The sequence below is a fragment of the Eucyclogobius newberryi genome, unplaced genomic scaffold (assembly GCF_026437365.1).
Source record: "Eucyclogobius newberryi isolate DKJ021-1_F unplaced genomic scaffold, fEucNew1.0.hap1 SCAF_9, whole genome shotgun sequence".
NCBI classification, from domain to species: Eukaryota; Metazoa; Chordata; class Actinopteri; order Gobiiformes; family Gobiidae; genus Eucyclogobius; species Eucyclogobius newberryi.
Genome location: NW_027316532.1, coordinates 12272124 through 12290582, shown reverse-complemented (window position 1 = coordinate 12290582; position 18459 = coordinate 12272124). Strand labels below are relative to the sequence as shown.

The 18459-nt window shown below is 49.9% G+C and overlaps 1 protein-coding gene across 1 annotated transcript in view; it reads right to left on the bottom strand.

The window, feature by feature from the left end:
* The window catches only part of szt2 (SZT2 subunit of KICSTOR complex), a 147777-nt gene that overhangs the window by 12948 nt on the left and 116370 nt on the right, over positions 1 to 18459 (bottom strand). The window contains exons 55-67 of the mRNA XM_072439086.1: positions 17405 to 17537; positions 14026 to 14180; positions 12359 to 12465; positions 11251 to 11436; positions 9565 to 9814; positions 9227 to 9306; positions 9030 to 9155; positions 7579 to 7781; positions 6279 to 6375; positions 4606 to 4686; positions 4221 to 4295; positions 3995 to 4060; positions 2573 to 2786 (exon numbers count right to left, since the gene is read on the bottom strand). Of these exons, the coding sequence (XP_072295187.1) occupies positions 2573 to 2786; positions 3995 to 4060; positions 4221 to 4295; positions 4606 to 4686; positions 6279 to 6375; positions 7579 to 7781; positions 9030 to 9155; positions 9227 to 9306; positions 9565 to 9814; positions 11251 to 11436; positions 12359 to 12465; positions 14026 to 14180; positions 17405 to 17537 (1773 nt within the window). The remainder of the gene's footprint in view (positions 1 to 2572; positions 2787 to 3994; positions 4061 to 4220; positions 4296 to 4605; positions 4687 to 6278; positions 6376 to 7578; positions 7782 to 9029; positions 9156 to 9226; positions 9307 to 9564; positions 9815 to 11250; positions 11437 to 12358; positions 12466 to 14025; positions 14181 to 17404; positions 17538 to 18459) is intronic.

Here is an 18459-nt window from a genome sequence, read left to right as displayed (position 1 = left end):
TATAAAAAGCTTTAACTGGTTCAAAATGCAGCAGCAAGATTACTAACAGGAACTAAAAGAAGAAAGCACATTACGCCGGTGCCGGAGTCTCTTCACTGGCTCCTGTCCAGTTTAGAATTAAATTTAAACTCCTCCTCCTGACTTACAAAGCCATAAATTACATGGCCCCTCCCACTTCAAAGATGCAATAGAACCATCTCACCCAATCAGAGCTCTTCACTCTCAACATGCTGGCCTTCTGGTGGTCCCAAGAGTCTCTAAAAGTACAGTAGGAGGAAGAGCCTTCTGGTGGTCCCAAGAGTCTCTATTAAAGTATAGTAGGAGGAAGAGCCTTCTGGTGGTCCCGAGGGTCTCTAAAGGCACAGGAGGTAGAGCCTTCTGGTGGTGCCAAGAGTCTCTAAAAGAACAGTAGGAGGTAGAGCCTTCGGGTGGTCCCAAGAGTCTCTAAAAGAACAGTAGGAGGTAGAGCATTTGGGTGGTCCCAAGAGTCTCTAAAAGCACAGTAGGAGGTAGAGCCTTCTGGTGGTCCCAAGTGTCTCTAAAAGCACAGTAGGAGGTAGAGCCTTCTGGTGGTTCCAAGAGTCTCTAAAAGCACAGTAGGAAGTAGAGCATTCTGGTGGTCCCAATAGTATCTAAAAGCACAGTAGGAGGAAAAGCCTTCTGGTGGGCCCAAGAGTCTCTAAAAGCACAGTAGGAGGTAGAGCCTTCTGGTGGTCCTAAGAGTCTCTAAAAGCACAGTAGGAGGTAGAGTCCTGTCCATGTTAAAGAGGCAGACACAGTCTCTTCATTTAAGTCCAGGCTTAAAACGTTCCTCTTTGAAATGACTTATGGTCAGACCAGTTAGGAACAGAAATATAAAGCTACAGCTTCAGCTCCGCTGCCCTAGGAGCAACTCTGGGGGAAGTATGGCAGCTTGAGCTCTATCCTCTGATAAACACTTATTCTATCAAAATGTATTTCATATTTATTTCCACTTGTGTTTGTTCATTGCTTTTTCTTCTTCTCACTCCCTTCCATCCCAGAGGACCTGTGGATCCAGAGGCTCCTGGTGAAGCTGTCTCTACCCCATCCTTCATCTGCCTGGAAGATCTGGTACTCCTCCTGAAGAACTGGTTCTCCTCCTGAAGAGCTGGTTCTCCTCCTGAAGAGCTGGTTCTCCTCCTGAAGAACCGGTTCTCCTCCTGAAGAACCGGTTCTCTTCCTGAAGAACCGGTTCTCCTCCTGAAGAACTGGTTCTCCTCCTGAAGAACTGGTTCTCCTCTTGAAGAACTCCTCCTGAGTGGTTCCAGCTCCTCTGTCTCCCTCACATCTGTGAGAGTCAGATCTCTCCTTCATGTGGAACTCCTCCAGGTTTATACTTTTCCCAAGGAGGTTTTTGGTAGTTTTTCCTGCAGAAGGAGGAGCTAAGGACAGAAGGAGGAGCTAAGGACAGAGGACTCTGGAAAATTGTTTTTCACTGTCGCCCTCAGATGCAACTGTTGTTGTGATTTTGGGCGTCACAAAAATAATTTGAATTGAATTGACAAAACTTTCTAAGTCGTCAAAATGACTCATTCATGTCGCTGTAAGTATATTTTCGATGCAGCAGATTTGGTCACTTTTTCTGTTAATCCATAATAAAGTCATAAAAGAACTAAACTTCATGAATGTTTTTTGTGACAAAGAAGTTTATGTTTCAATCTGTCGATCAGAGAAAAATCTGAGTTTTAGAAATAACTGGAAGCTCAAAAGCCATGACATCATGTTCTTTACAAGTGTACGTCCACTTTTGACCACAACTGTACCTCCTCCGACACGCTTCTGCAGCCCCTGGAAGACGAGTGAACTCACAGCACCGACTGTACCACAGTCAGAGGGCTAACAGGGCTAACAGGCTACAAGCGGCATAACAAACCTGAATGTGTAGAAACAGCAATATATGAGCTGAACAACCACCACATATACAACCTTCATGTGAGAAGGTGAAAAGGGGCGGAGCTGCAGGTGTCACGTGACTATATAGAGCCACCGGGGGTCAAAGGCGAGTTTGCTGTTATTCATTCTCGACCTGTGTATGCGCAAGGATGATCATCCAGTACTTTATGCACCGCCTCTGGCGTCAGAAGGGATGAAATAAAAACCTACAGTTTTTAGGAGCAGCTCTGGGGAAAATGTGGCAGCTTGAGCTCTGTCCTCTGATAAACACTACTTTTCCTATCTCACACTATTTCATATTTTCACCCGTGTCTTTTCATTGCTGTTCACTAATCGTCCATTTCAAAATATTTGGAATTTCATTATATTCATAGTATCATTTCCCTGTAACAGGCAGTGGATTGTGATTTACTGTATGTTTGCTTATGGGACGTGGGCGGTGACAGGGGGGAGGGGGACATTTTCTGAGCACTCAAGCCTCAAATGCAGGAGCATTTAGGAATACTCAAACATGAAACAATCAATCAATCAATCAATCAATCAATCAAAATACAGCTTGGAGTGTCACAATATGACACAGCAGTTCCATTGTAACAGGGTCAAAGCTCCAACAAGTCTCTTATAGTTGGGCAGAACGCGGCGCTGGTGTAAATATTACCTTGGAAGACGTGGTTGTGCCCAAACTTGGGGATGTCAGGGTGGTGGGAGATGAAGTCGTCCAGGAAGTCAGTGAGCTGGTACCCCTGTCGCAGGGTCATGTGACTGCCCTGCAGGTACTGGTGGCACAGGCGCAGGTGGAAGTCGTAGCTGAAGGAGTGAACGTGCATCAGGTCTCGCACTTTGTCACACTCCTCAGTGAAGAGCATAGACAACTGCAACACACAAGCACCACAACGTGTGAGTGTGTAAGTGAGTGTGTGTGTGAGAGTGAGTGAGTGAGAGAGAGAGAGTGTGTGAGTGTGTGTGTGTGTGTGTGTGCGTGTGTGTGTGTGTGAGAGTGTGTGTGTGTGTGTGTGTGAGAGTGTGTGTGTGTGTGAGTGTGTGTGTGTGTGAGTGTGAGAGTGTGAGAGTGTTTGAGTGTGTGTGTGTGTGTGAGTGTGTGAGAGTGTTTGAGTGTGTGTGTGAGTGTGTGTGTGTGAGTGTGTGAGTGTGTGTGTGAGAGTGTGTGTGTGTGTGTGTGTGTGTGTGAGTGTGTGTGTGTGAGAGAGTGTGTGTGTGTGTGTGTGAGAGAGAGAGTGTGAGTGTGAGTGTGTGTGTGTGTGTGTCACAGCCCAAAACAACAGCTCCAGTGTGTGACACTTTGACAGGTCACATGGTTCATGATGTCATAGATGGTTTGAGCTTCAGAAGAACAAACACACACTTGAGTTCAGAAACACACATTATTTATCACGTTAGTGATTATTCAGCTTTAGTATTTCAGATGATGTTTGTACAAAAGCATCTCAACCTCTAACACTCATCAACACTTACACAACATATTAAAAAGAAGGAAAGTTCTTATTAATATAATTAGCAAATTATTGTGCCTTTTGCCATTGTTTAGCCTTTAAAACGTGCTTTTTGCATCTATTGTGCAAACAAGACCTAAATATGATGATCAGTGGAAACATGAGTAAAACGAGGTCAAACATGAGTTAGACCCAAACGCAGGAAATGACCTTCTAAATATGATTAAGAATTCTGTAACATTCAGAACCCGACTCTTTGTATTGATCACATGAATATCATTTTTCACTATTTGTCCTTATTATTCATGGGAAGGTCATAGGTCATGCACACGAGCCCCTCACTGTGAGGATGAGGAAAGCACAGCCAATCACAAGCTCACAGCACCATGATCCAGCACCATCAGCCCCATGGCCCCACCACCACCACTGGAGACCCCTGGAGACCCCCGCAGATCCCCCCTTCGCAGATCCCCCCTGGCAGACCCCCCCCTGGCAAACCCCCCCTCACAGACCCCCCCTCAGCGTCCAGAGCCCAGACACAGGACAGACAGAAGCAACAGCACTGATTACAGCAGGAGACAGGGGGTGGGGCCAGGGTGATTAGAGCCGGCCCCACAGCCGGCACATACCGCACAGTCAGACACGGGCGGGGCTTCTGGGTACGGCTTGGCGCGCGCTTTGGCCAGGAGGCTGCCCTGATGGAGCACAAAGTCACACTCATAACACAGGTCAAGCTGGTGGTTCAGCTGAAGAGGTGGCCACCTGCTGGACGGACTGGACTGACAGAAGGACTGACCACACTGATCACAGAGGTCACAGTGGTGCTCTGACTCCTCCTCCTGACCTCATATTTACCTGGGAGTTGACAGACTGACCCATGGGGATGCGGGAGCACTCCAGCGCATATTGCTTGACACAGAAGTAACAGCCCTGGACGAGATAAAACAGGTTTTTGTAACGCAACATCTGAAAGAGCCGCAAGTGCCAAAGTACAGTGCGTCAGCAATACTGAGTAATACTGGTGATAATATATAATATATATATAACATCAGGTCATACAGAAGGCATAAGGACACTGAGTATCTGATGACCATGACTAAAGCAGCCTGCAGCTGGTGAGTTTATGTCTCACTGGGATTGGTTGAATCCAGCTTTCACTCAAAGCATGACTGAGGCTGACCAATAGAAGAAATGAGTTTTAATAAAGCATAAAACATCAAACTCATGAGTTTTGTGTCACCTGGAAAGCCAGTTCCATCAGCACGATTCCCCCGGGCAGCGCCCTCTGCAGGTGATACTGTGTCGATGCTGATGGAGAAGTCTAGACATGGAAAATAAGAAAGAAAGTGGTGAAATATAACGTACACATAATGGGTCTGTACATGAGTCTGGTCCAGAACCGCTTCAGGGCCAGTCTACAACTTTGGTTCCCAATAGGCGGCTCGCGGGCCAACTCCCAACTGCCAAGCCATATGGTCTGTCCTGCCGCCCAGTTTCCCATAACTACTCAACAACGAGGAACATCCGTGGCACCGGAGGACGGCGTGTCCAGGCTGAGTGGACATCAGACCGCTGTGCGTGATGTGGGCGTTGTCCCATGGCTCGGGTTATGAACGGTGGACATTGGTCTCGTCCCGGGACATGTGCACCTTTGCTTTAGGCACGTCTAAATTCAGGCTTTCATGAGCTCATTTCTCTGTGAAGTGAGTTGTAATAAAACGCACATCATTTTACAGCTTGATATGCAGAACGAGACTGTTTTTGATAGTGAAGTGGGTTTAAAAATAGATGCTGCGGGGCGGCTGCTGCGGGGCGGGGCGGCTGCTGTGGGGCGGGGCGGCTGCTGCGGGGCGGGGCGGCTGCTGTGGGGCGGCTGGCGGCTGCTGTGGGGCGGGGCGGCTGCTGTGGGGCGGGGCGGCTGCTGTGGGGTGGGGCGGCTGCTGTGGGGCGGCTGCTGTGGGGCGGGGCGGCTGCTGTAGGTCACTATACTATACCTTGCTCTCCGGAGACTGTTCAAAGACTCTTGTGTCCATGTCTTTACCGGGACATATAGACCCGGAGAGCGTGGTGGAGGGGACGCGTTCTGCCCGTGAAAGTGACAAACCCGGGGACGCAGGTCTCTCGCCGCTGCCTGCGGCTGGAGCCCCGGACATGAGTTTATCGTGTTCAGCAAACGCTGCAGAATAAACATCAGTTTTATTCAGTAAAACTCTCACAAATGCCATGTCGTTATGCTCAAAAATCAGACTTGAACCGAGGAGAGAGAAGAGTCTAGATGAAGACGCTGAAAGCCGGATATGCTTTTCTACAAGTTCATTCTTCTTTCCGCTAAGACGACGTGCTCTGCACCGTAAACATCGCTCACACTAGTTCAGAACGTTCTACTTTATGTGTTTCAGCTTCGCTCTTGGACGTCATCTTTCCTCAGTCTGAGTGAGATTATCTGTCGTAGTCGCTGTTGTTCTGTCATTTTCACATGTGATTTCCCTGAGCGGCCTGAGCGCGCTTGAATGTTCATCCGGGACTTTTGTAGCTCATTAATATTCTTACGTCGTTGATCTAGATTCTACAAGATAACAAGGTCACTGTTTGTATGGTTTTATTGCCCCCTCCTGCCCCGCCCCCACGGCACCAAGCCCCCACCCCCCACGGCACCAAGCCCCCACGGCACCAAGCCCCCACGGGACCAAGCCCCCACGGCACCAAGCAGGGTCTTCTGGTCTTCTGGCGGTCAGGAGGGATGGAATAGAACCCCTCTGGGACATTAGGACCCCAGAGTGTTCAAAAGATCTGTAATGCTCTGATGTTGACCTTGTAGTAGTCCAGCATGAGAGACATTCAAAGTGTTCCTTCAGTGGTCACAGCATGAGACATAAGGAGACATAAGGAGAAATCTGAGTGTGAGACATTTACCTTAGGACTGTCCTCGCTCTTCTGCTTCACATATGAAAAGGACATCCGGCCCTCAGAAGACATGGAGCTGAGCATGGCAGCACGGCTCCTGGCAATACTGTGAACAACCCATCACATTCAGCCGCTCCTGAAGCCCCTTCTGAAGCCACTCCCGAAGCCGCTCCCGAAGCCGCTCCCGAAGCCGCTCCCGAAGCCGTTCCGGAAGCCGCTCCCGAAGCCGTTCCCGAAGCCGTTCCGGAAGCCGCTCCGGAAGCCGCTCCGGAAGCCGCTCCGGAAGCCGCTCCGGAAGCCGCTCCGGAAGCCGCTCCGGAAGCCACTCCGGGAAGCCTCTCCGGAAGCACAGTTGTAATGACCGCAGGGTTCTAAGCGTCCGCACGGTTGTAATGACCGCAGGGTTCTAAGCGTCCACACGGTTGTATTGACCACAGGGTTCTAAGCGTCCACACGGTTGTAATGACCGCAGGGTTCTAAGCGTCCACACGGTTGTAATGACCGCAGGGTTCTAAGCGTCCGCAGAGTTGTATTGATCGCAGGGTTCTAAGCGTCCGCACAGTTGTAATGACCGCAGGGTTCTAAGCGTCCGCACAGTTGTAATGACCGCAGGGTTCTAAGCGTCCGCACAGTTGTATCGACCGCAGGGTTCTAAGCGTCCGCACAGTTGTAATGACCGCAGGGTTCTAAGCGTCCGCACAGTTGTGATGACCGCAGGGTTCTAAGCGTCCACACAGTTGTAATGGCCGCAGGGTTCTAAGCGTCCCCACGGTTGTAATGGCCGCAGGGTTCTAAGCGTCCGCACGGTTGTAATGACCGCAGGGTTCTAAGCGTCCGAACGGTTGTAATGACCGCAGGGTTCTAAGCGTCCGCACGGTTGTAATGACCGCAGGGTTCTAAGCGTCCGCATGGTTGTAATGACCGCAGGGTTCTAAGCGTCCGCACGGTTGTAATGACCGCAGGGTTCTAAGCGTCCACACGGTAATGACCGCAGGGTTCTAAGCGTCCGCACGGTTGTAATGACCGCAGGGTCCTAAGTGTCCACACGGTTGTAATGACCGCAGGGTTCTAAGAGTCCGCACGGTTGTAATGACCGCAGGGTTCTAAGCGTCCGCACGGTTGTAATGGCCGCAGGGTTCTAAGCGTTCACACGGCTGTAATGACCGCAGGGTTCTAAGCGTCCGCACGGTTGTAAGCGTCCACACGCTTGTAATGACTGCAGGGTTCTAAGCGTCCAAACAGTTGTAATGGCCACAGGGTTCTAAGCGTCCGCACGGTTGTAATAACCACAGGGTTCTAGGACACTGACCTGCGCACGGGCGACTGGGGCCGGACCTGCACCAGGATGAAGCCCATGCTCTGCAGGTACTGGACATAGTGCTGGAGGAAGGAGCAGGACACGTCCTGGAGCCAGGGCTCGTCCCGCAGACGACTGGGCAGCATGTCCCCTGAGTCAGTGCTGTAGCTGCGGTCACGCCCCGATGCACTGGAGTCACTGGAGCGGTGACGCTTCTAACATCGGGACAAAGAAGGACACAAATATCAGCCAATGAGAGTCCACGACATCGGGAATATTCCATACAAGTCACACTTTTGACTCGAGTCAAATATACATAAGTTAGAAGTTGACAAATGTTAAATAGGAAAAAGCAAAGAGTCCATCTCTAACTTTCTAACACACATTATTTTTGCAACATTTTTGTGTCAAACCCGTTGTGTATTTCAGGCTGGACATATTTATAAGACACAAGCTGCAGAGGCGACTTCCGTGGATCCTCCTGACCATGTTCTGTGGATCCTCCTGACCAATAGAGGGCGCCACTGACACCTCCTGACCACCAGAGGGCGCAACTGACACCTCCTGACCACCAGAGGGCGCCACTGACACAGACTCTGGATCCTCCTAACCACCAGAGGGCGCCGCTGACACCTCCTGACCACCAGAGGGCGCCACTGACACCTCCTGACCACCAGAGGGCGCCACTGACAGACTGGCAATTATGCTGAGGAAATATGGCTCCTCCTACTTTCTCTATCAACAATATTCAGTTTTACTGTGTCTGGGACCAACCACACCTGTCCCACACACACGCCTGTCCCACACACACACCTGTCTCACACACACACCTGTCCCACACACACAACTGTCCCACACACACACACACCTGTCCCAAACACACCTGTCCCACACACGCCTGTCCCATACACGCCTGTCCCACACACACACCTGTCCCAAACACACACCTGTCCCACACACACACCTGTCCCACACAAACCCCTGTCCCACACAAACCCCTGTCCCACACACATCTGTCCCACACACACGTGTCCCAAACACACACCTGTCCCACACAAACACCTGTCCCACACAAACCCCTGTCCCACACAAACCCCTGTCCCACACACCCCTGTCCCATACACCCCTGTCCCACACACACACCTGTCCCATACACACAGAGGCACAGAGTGATACCAAAATGAATAACAAGAATCAGACGAAGATTATCTACAAAACAAACTTTGAACGGTGAAAATGGGACAATAGGTGCGACCTGTGGGACGAGCTGAACAAAGGGATGGTCTTCAGATGAAATAGAAGAATACAGATCTGTCTCATGCGACACAGTCACTCAAACATATAAGTGCTCAAATACATAAAAGTTCACTACTCGTCTGGCCCCAGAGATGACTGAACCTTAAAGAATTGTCCTTGCTGAGAAGGGTCTGAGGACGGGACGCTCTGGGACAGTGTGTGCATACCTTTACTGGAGAAGGGATTACTTGCTCCTCCCGGATTTTTTTGCGGAAAACGGGGTCAAACAGCAGAGGCGTGGCACAGTAATGGACCAGTCTGGACGACTGCTTGAGGATTTCCAGATCTGCTGCCTGCGCACACACATGAAGCTTCATACAGTAGTTCCCACCTCCGGTGTCTGAGCCAGAGTCATTGTACTCACAGAGATGGGCATGTTGGACTGGGCCGAGCGCTGCTGCCACGTCACAAACAGGTTCTCGATTTTCATCTGCTTCTCCAGCTCTGTGACAAAAGCACAGACACGTCTTGGGGCTTTCGGTTTGTGTGTTAGATGTGTGTTTAGACATTATGAGCTGCTACATAGGCGTCTGTGCCAATACAAAACATGTCTTAATGTGAAATAGGAAAAAAGTGTATGTTAAAATAAACAACATGAAATCATGACGTTTGAGCCTAAAAATGGAACCTTGGGACATCATGTTCACATAACATCCAGTGAACTCCAAAGGCTCATGTGACCAGCCTGGGCTGTGGACTGACCTCTGCGCTCGCCGGCCTTTATGTCCAGGAGCTGGCCCCCGTGACGGGACACGGCGTCTCCCTCGCTCAGGACAGGGATTGTGCACACGTCCCGCAGGGCCTCATCGAACGGCAGCAGCTCTGACGGGAAGTGCAGGGGAGCCAGACTGCGGCCTCCCAGCTTTCCCTGGTCCTTACTGGACACCGGGGGCATGGCACATCGCAGCAGGGCGTCCGGCTCCATGGACGGACTGAGGAACGGGTTTGGTTCCTGTGAAGAGTCACACACAAGCAATGAGAGACTAGACTTATCTTCTTATTCAGGTTTAAATCTCTTGAGCTCAGATGAAGCGATCTCATGTACAACAGCTCCACAGTTTTCACTCTTTGATCAAGATCACATCATTTTACCTTCAATAAATGTTACGGGTAAAAGGCTTTTCAAATCAAATCTATTTATTTAACACAACTCCAGAGACGTCTTCAGAACATACGGTATAAGAAGGTAAGGTCAAGATGCATCATTACACTTTCATTTAAGGACATTAAAGACTACACGTGTCGTCCTCAGTAAATGTGGTGACGTGAGGTCAGGAGCTCTAAACATGAGGTCAGGAGCTCTAAACGTGAGGTCAGGAGCTCTAAACGTGAGGTCAGGAGCTCTAAACGTGAGGTCAGGAGCTCTAAACGTGAGGTCAGGAGCTCTAAACGTGAGGTCAAGAGCTCTAAACGTGAGGTCTGGAACAGCTACAACATCATGGGGGTCCAGTCAGAGGGATCACCTGTTTGGGGTCCAGTCAGAGAGAGCACCTGTTTGGGGTCCAGTCAGAGAGAGCACCTGTTTGGGCTTCGGTCAGAGGGAGTACCTGTTTGGGGTCCGGTCAGAGGGAGCACCTGTTTGGGGTCCGGTCAGAGGGAGCACCTGTTTCGGGTCCGGTCAGAGGGAGCACCTGTTTTGGGGTCCGGTCAGAGGGAGCACCTGTTTGGGGTCCGGTCAGAGGGAGCACCTGTTTGGGGTCCGGTCAGAGGGAGCACCTGTTTGGGGATCGGTCAGAGGGAGCACCTGTTTGGGGTCCGGTCAGAGGGAGCACCTGTTTGGGGTCCGGTCAGAAGGAGCACCTGTTTGGGGTCCGGTCAGAGGGAGTACCTGTTTGGGGTCCGGTCAGAGGGAGTACCTGTTTGGGGTCCGGTCAGAGGGAGCACCTGTTTGGGGTCCGGTCAGAGGGAGCACCTGTTTGGGGATCGGTCAGAGGGAGCACCTGTTTGGGGTCCGGTCAGAGGGAGCACCTGTTTGGGGTCCGGTCAGAGGGAGCACCTGTTTGGGGTCCGGTCAGAGGGAGTACCTGTTTGGGGTCCGGTCAGAGGAAGTACCTGTTTGGGGTCCGGTCAGAGGGAGCACCTGTTTGGGGATCGGTCAGAGGGAGCACCTGTTTGGGGTCCGGTCAGAGGGAGCACCTGTTTGGGGTCCGGTCAGAGGGAGCACCTGTTTGGGGTCCGGTCAGAGGGAGTACCTGTTTGGGGTCCGGTCAGAGGGAGTACCTGTTTGGGGTCCGGTCAGAGGGAGTACCTGTTTGGGGTCCGGTCAGAGGAAGTACCTGTTTGGGGTCCGGTCAGAGGGAGCACCTGTTTGGGGTCCGGTCAGAGGGAGCACCTGTTTGGGGTCCGGTCAGAGGGAGCACCTGTTTGGGGTCCGGTCAGAGGGAGCACCTGTTTGGGGTCCGGCTGGTGCACGGGCGTGTCAGAGAAGCAGTAGTGGTGGAACAGCCCCATCTTCTGGCTGAGCAGGCAGTGCACCACGTGAGCACGCGCGTTCTGCCACTGCACGAGCCGCTGCAGCTCTCTGTTCAGCCCCAGGCCCAAGTCCACTGACCAGTTGTAGCTGGTGAGCGCCACCTGCAGGACCAAACACACAGTGCAAGGGTCACGCTATAACTAACTGTAGAGCGCCACCTGCAGGACAAAACACACAGTGCAAGGGTCACGCTATAACTGTAGAGCGCCACCTGCAGGACAAAACACACAGTGCAAGGGTCACGCTATAACTAACTGTAGAGCGCCACCTGCAGGACAAAACACACAGTGCAAGGGTCACGCTATAACTGTAACTGTAGAGCACCACCTGCAGGACAAAACACACAGTGCAAGGGTCACGCTATAACTGTAATTGTAGAGCGCCACCTGCAGGACCAAACACACAGTGCAAGGGTCACGCTATAACTGTAACTGTCCAGAACCAACCGAAGATAAATCAGTAGTACAGTAGTATAGTAGTATATAGTAGTATAGTTGTATATAGTAGTATAGTTATATATAGTAGTATAGTTATATATAGTAGTATAGTTGTATATAGTAGTATAGTTCTATATAGTAGTATAGTTATATATAGTAGTATAGTAGTATATATAGTAGTATAGTTATATATCGTAGTATAGTTATATATAGTAGTATAGTTATATATAGAGTAGTTACATTATAAAACCTTCACTATGATGTCTGTCTTTGCCTGGAATGTTCCACAAAAGGAAAATAAACGTATCTTATCTCCATAGAGACAAGCAGGTGATGCTACAGGTCAAACTACAGGTCGGATCTGTGAAGAGGCGAGCTCAGTCGAACCCTCAGGCAGGTGGTGTCAGGTGGTGTTTGGTGGTGTCTGGTGGTGTCTGGTGGTGTCTGGTGGTGTCTGGTGGTGTCTGGTGGTGTCAGGTGGTGTTTGGTGGTGTCAGGTGGTGTCAGGTGGTGTCTGGTGGTGTTTGGTGGTGTCAGGTGGTGTCAGGTGGTGTCTGGTGGTGTCAGGTGGTGTCTGGTACTGTACCTTCTTGTTGATGATGGTGATGAAGAGAAACCTCTGTCTCGGTGCAGCGTCCGGGGCCTCGGCCTCGCTCTGCTCCAGGGCCTCGAAGTGCTGCAGGCCTTTGTTCACTGTGACAGAGAGCGCCCAGTAACCAGAGGCTCCGTGGTTAGAGAGGAGACTACTACTGACATTACTATATTAACTACATGAATATGTAAGACTCAACTCAAGGTGATGCATATTATATTAATGTGGAGGATAATGATATATAGTAGTATATAGTATAAATGACATGGACAGTTATATTAGGAATGAATGTGTAAAGACTCTATCATATCATTTATACATTTTCAGTTTCATGTTATGTTGTGTTACACAACATAACATTTATCATTGGTTTCATAGTTCATAAATATAATGTTTTAATCTTTCTTTCATCATGCTGCAACATTGTGTCAGATCTGGGCGAGTCATTCTATAATTTAACACCAGAGACAGAAGCTTTTCACTCGGACATTTGGGTCAAATGTCTTTATTGTTATTGTGTTTGGGATGAAAATGTTTGTGTTTATTCATTTTTGCTGAACTTGTTTCCCTGATGGCCAAACCGTTATGATCAAGGAAAAATATGTTGTTTTTTGCCAGTTTATTCTCAAAATATTGAATCTTAGAGTTTATCTGTCAGTTACAGTGGTGGAGAGATGATCTGAGGAGGATGCTGTCCAGAGCAGAGGGGCCAGTCCCGGGCCTTTACACATTTGCTCTTGGGCCGCACAAAAACAGTAAATCATGTATCAGCTGCATCGCTGTAACTTTGGCCCGTCTCTCATGTCTGTAGATTTATGATGGAAATATCCACAGAGATAAACCGGGCCCCGCTCTCTGAGGCCAGTAGAACCTGAGGGGGTTCCACTTCTTCCTGGAGAACGATTTGGCCCGGCCGCTCTGGAGGCTCCGGCACCCGGGCCGTCCTCGGCAGCAGTGGGCGGGGCTTCATAGGCAGGAGTCTCATCGACCGGCTCAGGCTGCCTCTCCCGTTTCTTCACAGAGGTACGCACCACCGGCCCATCACACCCTCGACATTCATGGCTCGAACTTGCAACAGACCCCAAGGCCTGGGTTTCGTCCCGTGGCACGTTTTGGTGCTGGATTTGCTTCTGAACATCTGTGTCCTGTCCATGCGCTTGAGACGTCTGCGCGTGCTATAGCCGGGCTACAGCCGTGCAACACAAACCTGAGAGTTTCGCCGGCTAGCACAAGGGCCAGGCCCTGTCCAAACAGCGTCTCGTGCACTGGAAGGTTAGTGGGCCGGTGTGGGCCCCTTAGCTCACTGGGCCGGTTTGAGCCGATGTGAAGTCATAAAATCAGAGGCTGTGACTGGACTTATTATTACTATTTATGTGTCTAATGTTGGTAGCTGAGTGACACAACTTTATTTGTGTTTAACGTAAAAATAAGAAATAAACTGATTCATTCTAGATGTGTTTGGCAGGGGGAGTGTTTGGCAGGGGGAGTGTTTGGCAGGGCGAGTGTTTGGCAGGGCGAGTGTTCGGCAGGGCGAGTGTTTGGCAGGGCGAGTGTTTGGCAGGGGGAGTGTTTGGCAGGGGGAGTGTTTGGCAGGGGGAGTGTTTGGCAGGGGGAGTGTTTGGCAGGTGTTTGGCAGGGGGAGTGTTTGGCAGGGGCAGTACCTGGCTGGGTGCTGTGGTGCCACTGTTGAAAGTTGCGCCCAATTAGAATGAAGCTCCGTGAATGGTTCAGAGAAGGAAGAAGATTCTGTCCCAGGGCCAGAGGCAGGAACAGCTCTGCAGAGGGCGGGGCAGAGGGTGGGGCAGAGGGCGGGGCGCTAAACCAGAGGAAACACTTCATTAATACAGCAGTTTTGACATTAGGATTTTAGTGCTTTAGTGAAAATAAGTGACATTTTTAAACTTGATGGTGCTTAAAGACGTCCACGTGTGAATGAGTGTGTCCAAAAGAATGTCCAATCGTGGGGGGCGGGATCAAAGAGACGTCATTTCCAGTTTTCTGGGGCATTTTATGAAACAAATACTTTCAACAGTCTGATAAGAACAACTGTCACATGACAAGACATTTCTGATGATTTGAAGAGACTGATGATGTGACTTTATTGCATCTTATGAAGCGTTATCGTGGTTTTGAGGACGCTCAACAGAAACACCACCAAATACTTTTGTCTTTCTTTTTGCTTATATTAATTACGTATGATAATGTCATATTTATATCCACACATATCTATCCTCTGATGAATAAATACAGAGGACAGCGGAGGAGCAAAGTGATTTGGGGAGAGAGAGAGGATTGGTCCCAGGAGTAGACTGGGGGCCGTTCAGGGGCCGTTCGGGGGCCCTACATTAGGAAGGAAATTCACCCAATTTGTAGATCTTTTACACAGGTTTTGGGTTCAGTGCATGTTTTAGGAATGAAGCCTTTTGTTTTTCATTTGATCTTTATTCTGTTTCTTTCGTTCTTGTGTTTATGTTTTATAACATTAGAAAAGTCATCTCAACACGAGAATAACGGCAGATTCAACCCAATAAACAATAAAACAAACAAAAATAAGAAAAGAAAAGAGAGATTTATTTATTTATCCCAAAAAAAAAGTGTTGTAATTGTACTTTCCCCCAGATGTTTTAATACAGCCCAATTTCTTCCCCGAATTTATATTTTTCTTTATATATTCTTTAAAATCATGAATTAGATTTTTTGTTCATTGTTCTACTGTAAGAAGAATCTTATTGGACCAGGAGCTCTCATTTAAAGCTCACATAAATCAAGCCTGTAAAACAGACTATTTCATCTGCGTAATATAGATCAAATCAGAAGAATCCGGCCTAAAAGTGAAGCTGAAAAACGTCTCCTGCATTTGTCACGTCTAGATTAGACTGTAACTCCTGCTCACAGCAGGTCCTAAAAGCTCCATAAAAAGATTTAACCGGTTCAAAATGCAGCAGCAAGATTACTAACAGGAACTAAAAGAAGAGAGTGTAGGGGAATGGAGATGGACATTCCACGGCCAGATAACAGAAAATCTCTCTTTGAACATTGGGGGGGGTTTCTTTCTCCCTCTCTCCCTCACCGCAGGGAGCCGCTGTGACTTTCGTGATAACAGACCTTCTCCCCACAGTCTTACAGGAGGACGCCCCGATGAAAACTATGTTTTATGTGATTATGCCATGAATGTTTGTCCGAATCAACTCCATACACCGCATGTTTCACCTTGTGTTATGTATTTTTCCACTGTTTAAGGTTTTATATTCCCAATGCTTTAACTCGAGTGCCCATCACAGGTGAAAGAAGATGTAAAATGTATCTACCTCAAGAAATAATGTGCACAAACTGACAAAAGTGTTTAACGTGTAAATGTTAAAACAGGGTTCAATGTTTTTGCCATTATTATTTACGTTACTCCAGTTTTATTTTCTCGGCCAGGAAAATGTTAAACAGGAAGTCGTTGCAGTAGCGCCCGCCCCTTTCGCTCCCAGCATGCCCTGCGGGCTAGGTAACAAAAGGACGCTCCGAGCTAGGAATCTCTCTTCTCTCTTCCTCCCTTTTTGTGTTCAAGCCTTTGTCTTTCTCTTTGAAGCCGTCTCCACGGACGAGCCTTTTACTTTTTCCTTTGTCTCAACAAAATCCGTCCGCCACGTGGGTCGACAAGGCTAGGCCAGCCGCATCGCCCCTGAACTCTGAAACCACCTGGAACTAAGCTTAAGTGCTAAACCGGACAGAGACTTTCTTTTCTACTTCGCTTCTCTTATTTTTGAAGTAATCTACGCCGTTTACGTGGATCAGCGCTACGTTCTCATCTGAGTAAAGGCCGCGTGAGGAGCTAACACGGCGCTAAAGCGTTCTACAGCTAAGGAACTCCCGGACATCGCCACCGCTGCCGCCCCGCGTCACGGACATCGCGGCACGCCACTGCCTTCGCCCGCCACACCGCTCCACGCGATGCCTCGCGCCACCGCCGCCACCCCGCGTCACGGACATCGCGGCACGCCACTGTCTTCGCCTGACACACCGCTCCACGCCGCTGCCTCGCCACGGATCTCGTCCGCGGACAAGGACCAGCCGGACCGAGTTTCTACAAAATCGTAAGCCGAGTTCAGTGTGCGGTTCTTTTGTGGCATGATTTGGGTAGAGTTTAGCTGTTCCTCCTCCCTTTAGCTTCTCACTTTCCCTCTTTTTGATATAGATTAGCATAGACACATTTGATTATCAAAGGCAAAACCCTGGTTTAACATTATCTGCATGAAATCTGCTGTTAAATCTGATATAACGTCACCTGTGATTTACCTGTGCGCATTTCTGCTCCGGTGTTTTTGATTTCCCTTTGGATAAATAAACTACACGAAAGAGTTATTGACTATTGTTTGTTTGATTAGACTATGTGTAAGTCCCTGAATCGTGAAACACCCGTCTCAAACTACAAGAGCACATTACATCGGTGCTGGTATCTTCACTGGCTCCTGTCCAGTTTAGAATCATATTTAAACTCCTCCTCCTGATTTACAAAGCCATAAATTACATGGCCCCTCCCACCTCAAAGATGCTATAGAACCATCTCATCCAAACAGAGCTCTTCACTCTCAAAATACTGGCCTTCTGGTGGTCCCAAGAGTCTCTAAAATCACAGTAGGAGGTAGAGCCTTATGGTGGTCCCAAGAGTCTCTAAAAGTACTGTAGGAGGTAGAGCCTTCTGGTGGTCCCAAGAGTCTCTAAAAGCACAGGAGGTAGAGCCTTCTGGTGGTCCCAAGAGTCTCTAAAAGCACATTAGGAGGTATAGCTCCTGTCCATGTTAAAGAGGCCGACACATTTAAGTCCAGGATTAAAATGTTCCTCTTTGAAATGACTTACGTTCAGGCCAGTTAGGAACAGAAATATAAAGCTACAGTTTCAGCTCCGCTGCCCTAGGAGCAACTCTGGGGGAAGTATGGCAGCTTGAGCTCTATCCTCTGATAAACACTTATTCTATCTTAGATTGAACATATTGTTGTACTTTATGCTGTACAAAGAAAAATGAGGTCCAGTGCCAGGAGTGTCCACACATACCTGGTCTTCTGGAAGGCCTTGACCACTGTGTCACTGGCCAAAGAGCTGACCAGGCTGATGATCTCTGTGAGGAGCGAGGGCAGCAGGAAATGGGAGGCCAGCTCCGCCGTGCACTGCTGGATGGACGGGCAGCCTGTACACAGAGTACACAGAGTCATGTACACAGAGTACACACAGAGTCATGTAGTGTTTCTGGTAAGCCTACTGGAAAGAAGACTGTAATGAAGACTGATGGACATCTCCAGTGAAGGGAGGGGAGGAGAGAGGGAGGAGAGAGGAGAGGGGGAGGAGAGGGGGAGAAGAGAGGAGAGAGGGAGGAGAGGGGGAGGAGAGGGGGAGGAGAGGGGAGAGAAGGAGGAGAGGGGGAGGAGAGAGGGAGGAGAGAGGAGAGGGGGAGGAGAGAGGAGAGAGGGAGGAGAGAGGGAGGAGAGGGGGAGGAGAGAGGAGAGAGGGAGGAGAGAGGAGGGGGGAGGAGAGAGGAGAGAAGGAGGAGAGGGGGAGGGGAGAGGGAGGAGAGGGGGAGGGGAGAGGGAGGAGAGAGGGAGGAGAGAGGAAGGAGAGAGGAAGGAGAGAGGGAGAGGAGAGAGGAGAGGGGGAGGAGAGGGGGAGGAGAGAGGGAGGAGAGAGGGAGGAGGGAGGAGGGAGGGAGGAGAGAGGGAGGAGAGGGGGAGGAGAGGGGGAGGAGAGGGAGGAGAGAGGGAGGAGAGAGGGAGGAGAGAAGGAGGAGAGGGGGAGGAGAGTGAGAGGAGAGAGGGAAGAGAGAGGAGAGAGGGAGGAGAGAGGGAGGAGAGGGGGAGGAGAGAAGGAGGAGAGAGGGAGGAGAGAGGGAGGAGAGATGGAGGGGAGATGGAGGAGAGAGGGAGGAGAGTGAGAGGAGAGTGAGAGGAGAGAGGGAAGAGAGAGGAGAGAGGGAGGAGAGAGGGAGGAGAGGGGGAGGAGAGAAGGAGGAGAGAGGGAGGAGAGAGGGAGGAGAGATGGAGGGGAGATGGAGGAGAGAGGGAGGAGAGTGAGAGGAGAGAGTGAGAGGAGAGAGGGAGGAGAGGGGGAGGAGGGAG